Source organism: Microtus ochrogaster, linkage group LG9 (genome assembly GCF_000317375.1).
Source record: "Microtus ochrogaster isolate Prairie Vole_2 linkage group LG9, MicOch1.0, whole genome shotgun sequence".
NCBI lineage: Eukaryota > Metazoa > Chordata > Mammalia > Rodentia > Cricetidae > Microtus > Microtus ochrogaster.
Genome location: NC_022034.1, coordinates 16,794,895 through 16,803,969, shown reverse-complemented (window position 1 = coordinate 16,803,969; position 9,075 = coordinate 16,794,895). Strand labels below are relative to the sequence as shown.

At 43.0% G+C, this 9,075-nt stretch overlaps 1 protein-coding gene across 2 annotated transcripts in view; it reads left to right on the top strand.

Annotated features, from left to right (window-relative positions):
- The window catches only part of Ccdc170 (coiled-coil domain containing 170), a 78,798-nt gene that overhangs the window by 46,493 nt on the left and 23,230 nt on the right, over positions 1-9,075 (top strand). For both annotated transcript variants that reach the window (XM_026787324.1, XM_005363433.3), the window contains exon 6: positions 2,024-2,341. In XM_026787324.1, the coding sequence (XP_026643125.1) occupies positions 2,024-2,341 (318 nt within the window). The remainder of the gene's footprint in view (positions 1-2,023; positions 2,342-9,075) is intronic.

Sequence of the window (9,075 nt, the reverse complement as noted above, 5' to 3'; positions counted from 1 at the left end):
TAAAGTAATATTCTATAGTATAAACTAAGGTAACACATCTTTATAAAGTTAAAGTAATATTCCATAGTATAAACTAAGGTAACACATCTTTGCCTAGTTAAAATAATATTCCACAACATATGTTTGTGTGTGTATCTGTCTTGCATGAATATGTATGTGTTTGTGTGTGTGTATGTCTTGCATGAATATATATGTGTTTGTGTGTGCATGTTTATCATGCATGATTGTATATGTGTTTGTGTGCCTGTGGAGGCTGGTGATTGATGGAGACTCTCTCCCTTTTCTGCTCAGTACCTTATTTTTGAAACAAGACTTCTCTGTGAACCTGCAGCTCACTGATGAGGTCAACTGGCTGCCCTGCCAACTCTGGTGATCTATATATTTTTTCCCCATCCAGCAGACCTCTTGGCTTTTTCATGTGGGGTCTGGGAACTCAAACTCAAGGGTCTTGTGCTTTTGAGACTAGCACTTTACCTGCCGAGCCCTCTCTACAGAGCTATTGAAAGACTTCTTTCCCCTTCAGATAGATTTCTGCCTTTCATTGAACACTTTCTGTTATTTGTATATGATTTTGTTAAATGTAATGGTGAAGTTATTATTATTCATTTGCTGACTTTAGCCTACTGAGCTTAAAGATTTTATTATTATTATAATTTTATTATTATTACTGTCTTGATATTTTTTGAGATAGGATTCTTGCATGTAGTCCCATTCTGGATCTTGCTAATGTAGGCCAGGCTGGCCTTGAACTTACAGAGATCCACATGCTTCTGCTTCCCAAATGCTGGGATTAAAAGCATATAGTACCACACCCAGTAAGATCTGTTAATTATTACAAAACGTTTTAAGCGTTGCCTTCCGCCTAGGGCCTGCCCTTACTTGCAGATGTATTCTCAGTGGAGGTCACTTGTGAGCTTTCTGGGAAAGAAGCTGTTTTTTTCTTCTCCCATGTCAGTGTGGTCTGACAGCTGCCACCAGGTCATGCCTAGCCATGGTCATGTCACCTCATGCCTCATGCTTCAGAGCATCCTTGAGGTAGCCACGCAACCAGACTCCAGCCCGGCGACCTGCTGCGGGGGACTGGGAAGGTAATTGATTTGCAGTCCCGAGGACACCTATTTCCAGTAGAACAGAGTGGCCAAATCCCAGAGAGATTAATTAGAGTGCCGGGGAGTGGCTGTCCCCAAGGTCTGCTGCTGGCTCCCGCTCCTTTATTTCCTAGGGAAACAGCGTAGAGTCCGCGGGGATGGATATTTCCAGAAAAAAAAAAAAAAACAACACAACGAAGCTACTCTTGTGATTTTAATTAAACATCATGATGGGTGCTTGGATTTGCAAAGAGGCAATGCTTGGTTTAGGGCAGTGGTTCTCAACCTTACCGATGCTGGAACCCTGTAGTATAGTTTCTCCTGTTGTGGTGACTCCCACCCCCAGCCGTTAAAATTATTTTGTTGCTACTTCATAACTGTAATTTTGCTACTGTTGTGAATTGTAGCGTAAATATCTGATATGCGGATATCTGAGAAGCAACCACTAAAGGTGTCGGGTGACCCACAGGTTGAGAACCACTGTTTTAGGGTATGACTAAGTTGGTAATAGATAGTAGGTTAGAAACATTTTTAAAAGTTGAAGTATTTTAATTAAGTTTGGTGCTCTTTTGGTGTTAGATGATATTTGATTAATCTACTTCAAATTGTAAGTCCACCATACTCTAGCGTCTGAGGTCAGAAGAGGGTGTCAGAGCCCCTGGAACTGGAGTTCTAGATGGTTCTGAGACACTGCGTGGGTGCTGGGAATCAAACTGGGGACCCCTGGAAGGGCAGCTAGTGCTTTTAACCACGGGGTGATCTCTGCAGCCCAAACAACTTATTTAATAACTTCGTGAAGACATGGAGAGACCGTGGAACTAGAACTGTAATGTGCACCTAACCCTAAGTCCTTGGAGCCGCAGGTACGCGAGGTAAATGTAGACCTCATCAAATGCAGATATACCCTTTACTGTTTGCATTCTGTAATCTTTCAGGACTTGCTCAGCACCTTGGATATCAAAACAGCCCTAGAGAGGGAAGCTAAGCTCTTCCAAGAAAGGCTGCTTGCTGCGCAGCGAGCCTGGGAGGCGTCAAAGCAAGAGCTGAACCAGCTGAGGAAAAACTGCCAGCAGCTGGACCTGAGCTTGAAGGTCAGTAGGGATGCAGCCGCAGGCTCGCAAAGCCAGATCTCCTCCTTCAGGGAGAAACTCGCAAAGGTCCTTGGCAGCGGATTGGATATGGCTGGGTCCGCAGAGGACGCCATATTGGAGAGGATTCGAGAGCTGCGCATCCAGGAAGAGAGCAAGAAAAGGGTGAGTAGGCCATGGCCCCTTACAACTTCCTCAGCAGTCACTCAGCACACATCAGCCATGTCTTGGAATTAGTTAATTTACAATGGGGGCATGTTTGGACCACGTTTAGATGTACATAGGATGACCCGAGTCACTGATGGAGTTGGAGCTGGCCATGCGGAACTCTGTTTCTCCTGCATTTAGTCATGGGGCGTGAGCTCTGGCAAGACCCTGAGATCATGGTTTCTATGATTTTCAATTACTTTTTCTGTTTCTTTTTCTCTTCCTTCTCCATTCCCTGCCTCCATGTGCCTCTGTGTGGTGTGTATGTGTCTGTCTGTGTGTGGTCTGTATGTACCTAGTTGCATGTGTCCGTGTGTGGTGTTTGTGTATCTGTTTGCATGTGTCTCTGTGTTGGCTGAGACTGCTTGTTTCTTTCCCTGACTGCTCAGACCCAAATAGTCACACAGAAATTATATTAATTATAATACTGTTTGGCCAAGATTCAGCTATGTTTTTAGCCAATTCTTTTTTGAATTAACCTATTTCTATTAATCTATGTAGCAGCACAAAGCTGTGGCTTATTGGTAAGGATCCAGCATCTGTCTCCTTCGGCAGCTACATGGCATCTCCCTGACTGCACCTATTCTCTCTATATCTCTGTTCAGATTTCCTGCCTGGCTTTACTCTGCTAACAAAGCTGAAACAGCTTTATTCATTAACTAATGATAATAAAACATATTCATACCACACAGAGGGGGATCCCACATCACCTTTCTTTTTCTGTCTAAATAAAAGGATGTTTTTAACTTTAACCTAGTAAAATTACATATAACAACAGGTTCAAGCAAGAATTACAGTTCTATTTAGTCTATTTGTATCTGGCAAAACTAAAGAAAATATATTATCATTTATTTTATCTTTGTGAGTCTAAAGTTTCAGATATAATTTATCTTTTATTATAACTAAGGAAAACTATAGTTATCTGTCTTCAACTCTTCAAAGACCCCAGAGGGATATAATATTACCTAAGTAAACAGGAAGTGCATTGTAAGCAACTTCTAAAACTATAGAAATGACAGAGACATCTTGTTGCCTGGACTGTCATCCAAAGTTCTTCTGTACTGTTGGGGCATCCATCTTCATCCTACAGGCCCATAGTATCCAGAAGACTTTTCCATGAAGCAGGAAATCTGAAGATCTGTTTTGCCTTGTAATGGAAAAGTTCATCAGTTGCTTTCTTCTGTGTTCCGCAGAATGTCTGGCAGACTCTTTCATGAAGCAAGAACCCTGAAAGACTGTCTCACCTTTAAGCAAGTTCAGCAGTCATTTTTCTGTGGGTCCTGCATGTCCAGTTCATACAGTGTACAGCAATCTAGGCAAGAGCAGTTTCTTGCTCAAATGGTTAGCAAACTCCATAAGGAGCCTCATTGATGCCCATAATCCTCTTGAAGTAATCGTCACTGCCAAAATCAGACATATCTTATTATTGAGATAAGCCTAAGTTCTTAAAAACCCTTCAAATGCCTTAATCTATAGGTCTTTGGAGTGCTGAAGATTATCTATCTAGCTGAAATATATCTCTGTATATCTAGAAAACCTAAATACCATGACTAAAAGTTTGGTTATTGTAGATGATATCTATTAACCTGTATTTCTTAATTATATATTAAATTTTTAATGAGCTGTATAAACATAATACCTTAAACAAGGTAGAAATATACATAACACAGTGTAGCAAATTGACTTAAATTTGTATAAATAGTTCAAAGCCCATACGAATGCAAGGCATTCATTTCTTACCATGTTTCCCCTCCCCTTCTTAGAAAGTTTAGGAATTTGTACATAGTTTTCTCCAAACTGCTTCCTGCTGTTTGTTGGGTGAAGTATTTTTACGGGCTCATGAAGACCTTTTAGGCGGTCTTGTTCCATCAAACCACATCAGTCTGGAAGGAATCCATTGGTTCTCATCTTCTGTGAAAACAAAAACAGAACCTCTTTTTCAAAGCAACATATCCTTAGACCCAAATCTTGAAGTCAAGATGCTTTTATGTTGGTTTAGCTTAGCCACCCTAGAAAGTCCTGTCCCTGCCTTTCAAGGCTAGAATTACAGGCGAGCCACCCAACCTCCAGTCATTGACCTTCACTCTTGGTTCTGGCCCCCTTGCTTACACAGTGAGCACTTCAACCATGAGGCTATCTCCCCAGCCCCAGTGGATTATTTATTTTTCAGTACTGAAGATGGAACCCAGACTCTCATACTTGGAAGGCAGCTCTATCAGTGGCCTGCCATCCTGGCTTTTTAGATTCTACTTTCTCATCTTATTAGCAACTAGTACAAAGTTCACAGTCCCTGTTCAAAGCTGTAAAGCTCTTTGAGTTCATCAAGTCTTGTTATTTTTGGGGAGTGAGTGGTGTTTTTGAGGTGCAGTTTCAGTATATAACTCAGTTGGCTTCCAACCCACAGGAACAACCCCCCCCTTCTTTATTAGGCCTCCTGAGGGCAAGAATTGCAGGCCTGTCCTGTAAACCGCTTTGGTGGGTTACTTAGTCTAGGGGTTTGTAACCCTCCTGGCAGTTCAGTTATTCCAGGGTCCCGGAGAGGCACTATCTGTAAGATATGGGCTGAGAGAGAGGATGAGGCTATGCTAAGTTTGTCAGAGCCTCCATTTATTAGAGATGGGGTACAGCTTATATAGGGCAAGGAGTTGGGGGGTGGGCACAGGGGCCTGGGCTCTTGCCGCGTGGTTCACGTTGGTCACATGGTTCTCATTGTCACGTAGGCCAGGAAGTCACGAGTTGACACACCTAGTTCTCTAGATAGTTTGGAATGTGGGGTGGGTTCCACTAACAGATAGCTCTCCATTAACAGCCAATTTGGGTGTGGGGTAGGCTCTGTCAATAGAATGATTCCTAACACAATTATGGGTGTGGGGTTCTCTTAGGAGGAAATTGGCTCCTGACAGCTGTTCCACCGCACTTGCCAGTGTGTTTTCAAATTTAGGGTATTCATGGGCTTGTAAACTAAATATATAACAAAGTCATGTATCAACCATGCACAGTTCTCCACAACTGGTCTAGACTGTACCCATTGCCAGCCACACTCACTGTGCTCCAGCGGAGCCTGTGAGCCACTCTAGAGGGGATGAATGGAGATTAAATAGCCCAAGTCATTGAGGGTTTGCTGTCCCGCAGGGTCAGGTCAGGCCAAGACTTGGTAGGAAATAAGTTACCAGAATTTGCCTCTTAAGATTATTGTTTACTAGTGGCAGTCAATGGAACAGTTGTTATGGGTTCATTAACATGTTGTTAATGAACAAAAATCAAATCAACAAATGTTAACTGTTACTGCTGCGTCTCCTCCCCTTCGTCCTTGCTTCTGTCTTCTTGATTTTTAATTTTTTAAAATTTTTGAGTGAATGTGGTGTGTAAGTGTGTGTTTGTGTGTGTTTGTGTGTTTATTTGTAGAGGCTAGAAGTCGACCTTGGGTCAGTATTGCTCCTTAGGTACCACTCTTTTTTTTTTCTCTTGAAACAGAGTTTTTCACTGGCCTGAAAACCACTAGTAGGTTCTATTGCCTGAGCAGGAGCCTTGGAGATCTGTTTGTCTCCACCCTACCAGGCCTTGCTTTTGTTACTGTAGGTTCTGCTGACTGAATTCAGGTCCTTTCAATGCAGTGATTTACAGCTGAGCCCTCTTGCCAGCCCCACAATGACTTCTGTTTTTTAAAAAGTTTGTTTAGAAAGGCACTTGTAAATTTAAAAATAAACCAATAAATAATCATCAACCTAAAATCCGTGCTTGCTCTACAAGTAATTTTCATGGCCTTCTTAGCCCAGCGGACGGCGTTTTTATAGTTGAACTGCACCCTGTAGAGTATACATATCGCTGAGGGTAACAGCACCTTTTCCTGTGACTCAGTTTATACATTGGAAGTCAACTGAAGCAGAAAATCATTTCCAGGGCTGGGAGGAGCTTCAGGAAGATGTCTTGAGTGGTAGTGCATATGCATTGGTGGCCAGTGTTCTCCCCACACATTTTATTGCTTTTCATTGTCTTTATCTCAGCTTCCCCTTCCTATTTTAATTCCGGCGTGTGAAACATGGCATACAGTTGCCAGTATGATGTGTATGTTTACTTTCTGAAGCAAAGTGGTGTAAATTGGTTAAGCTGGCTCTGCTCCCCCCACTCCCCATACAAATGAGAATGATTCAGCCTTTTTAGTGTCATTCTCGACCTCCCCTACCCTGTAATTTTTCTCAGTAGCTGCGCTTCCCATTTTCAAGCCCCAAATCAAGCATGTGGCTGATCTCTTGCGTGACTCATCTTCAAGTAAAATCAGGAGAAAATGAATTTTGCACATTGTCTTAGAAATGTTTTCGAAGAATGGACGCTTTGCAAATCGCCGACTCTGTTTGTGGAGGGCTGTTTCTCGCTGCCAGCTGCCATGGCCACAGGCAGCCAGCTGTGGAGTCCCCCATGCGAAGGCCCTGCAGGCTTGGCCCGGCACACTGCCCACTTCGCGTGCCTTCTTACATTGCTTTTCTTGTTTACTCCGTGGCTATCCATTCTGCCTCTTCTAGAATTGAATTCTCAGTGGAACTGAGGTCACCGCCTCCTCTTCTTCACTAAGTCATTTCTGCTTCTCCCTTGAATGTCTGCTTCTGGCAATTTAATTTCTCTTTAAAAAGCTATGCCATATCTTACAGCAGGGATTCTTAACTGTGGAACTGTTGATATTTAGACGGCAGAGTCATTTTTTTTTTTGAGGGTCTTATGAAACCAGACTATCCTTGTACTCATGATCTTTTTGTCTCTGCTTCCTGGGTGTGCACCCTCACACCTAGCTCTGTTTAGGATAATGTATATGTATATGCATTTGTGTATATATATGTGTGTGTGTGTGTGTGTATGTGCTGTGCATTTGTGTTTGTATATATAAGTGTATGTGTATATATATATATGCATGAGTATATATGTGTAAGTGTATATCTGTGTTTATCTGTGTATATGTGTGTGTGGCAGGTAGTAGTAGTGTCCTGTGTGTTGTAGAGTGTTACCAGTGTCCTAGCCTCTGCCTGTTAGATCCCAGGGCAACCCTCAGTCCCAATTTGAGACAACCATTGTGTCTCCAGACATAATCAAATGTTTCCCTGACAAGGACAAAGTCATCCTTGTTTGAAACCTTCTGCCTCAGAGGAAGGCCCTGCTGTTGAGTCCCCAGGAATCCAGAAGAACCCTCTGAATGTTATTTAGCCTAGATTTTCAGGAAATATAGTAGATGACGAAGAACAAAGACTCCTTGCATGATAGCTCAAACACGCAACATTTTTGGATTTTACATTTTGTGGCAAAGTTTTCCACCTTTTGGGGTATTTCCTAACTTACTAATCTGGATGAGAATTGATTATGTGTAGGGATGATGCGACCTGATCAATTTCTCCCCATTTCCTGAATTAAATACAGAGTCACACGAGCTCATCCACCTTGGAGTGGATATTCCTTCTGCGGGCTTTGCTTACTGCCTCAACTGAAAGTCTCACAGTCTGGAGGCTCTGCGGGTGCTGTGGACATAGCTTGGTGCTCCCGAAGACCCGAGGGAAGTTCCACAGCCCTAGTCCTCCAAATCTCATAGCCCCTCATCATTTTCCTGCCACTCACTGGAGCAGACATTTCCCAAGATGCACTGGCAGACTTCCACTGCTCAGCTACTGTCAAAAATAACTCTTTAAGGTCACGTCTGGGTGTGATGGAGTCTGAACAGCCAGAGGTGTACCGCCTCCATCCTCCCTAGTTGTCATTGGTCCCTAGCTCTGCACTAACAAAGCGCTGCTAACTGGGTGGCATCAGCACAGCTTCCTAGCTCACAGTTCTGTAGTTAGAATTCTTCCGTCAAGGTGTAGTTAGGGCTGGTTCCTGTGTTTGTATAGCTCACCTGGCTTCTGATGGTTCAAGGCTCTCCCTGGCTGGTGCATGGTTTGCCCCACATTTTCTGCAGTATCTGCCTTTTATACATGTCTGATTTTGCATCCAAGTTTCTTTTATACACTTTTAGACACTGGAAACTAATCAGATCTCACCCCAACAACCCGATGGTAACATTATCTGCAAAGAGCTTATTGCTAAATAAGCCCCATTCTGAGGGCCTTAAAACATCAGCTTAACTTTTCTGCCGCTACCAAGTTAACCCATAACAGAAGTCAGTTTGGACATAGAGGGAGGGAGCAGTGTTAGATAGAGGACATTGTTGGCCCCATGCACTGACGTGGAGGAAGGGGAATGTGGCTGATAACTTACTTTATATACTTCCAAGATAAAAGATATTATTTGAATAAGAGAAAAAAGTTGTTTATGCCCAAAAGCTTCCAGACCTTAGGTGCCCCAAGAGGCTTTCTTTGGTTACAGAGCTCTGGTGTTGTTTGGTAGAGTCTCAGAGCAGAAGGCCTCACTGGGGAGATCAACAAATCTCCTCTCGGGAGGTGAGCTAGCTCTAAGTGCATTATGGCTTTACTTACCAAGTCTCTCTTGTTTCTTTTTGGAGGGTAGCCTGCTAAAATACCTCTTTAATTAACCAAGTTTAGGCATGTGCTTTTTTGTGATGTTCCCATCCCATAGCCCTACATCCTCAGCAGAGAAGCCTTCAGTACATTCAGACAACACCAAGGAAGGATGGAAGAAAGAAAAGTCTGTTGCTTCTTTAGACTTATTGTTGTAAAAAGCAGCAGGCTTACAGTTTGGGTGGGAGCCCCCCCCCC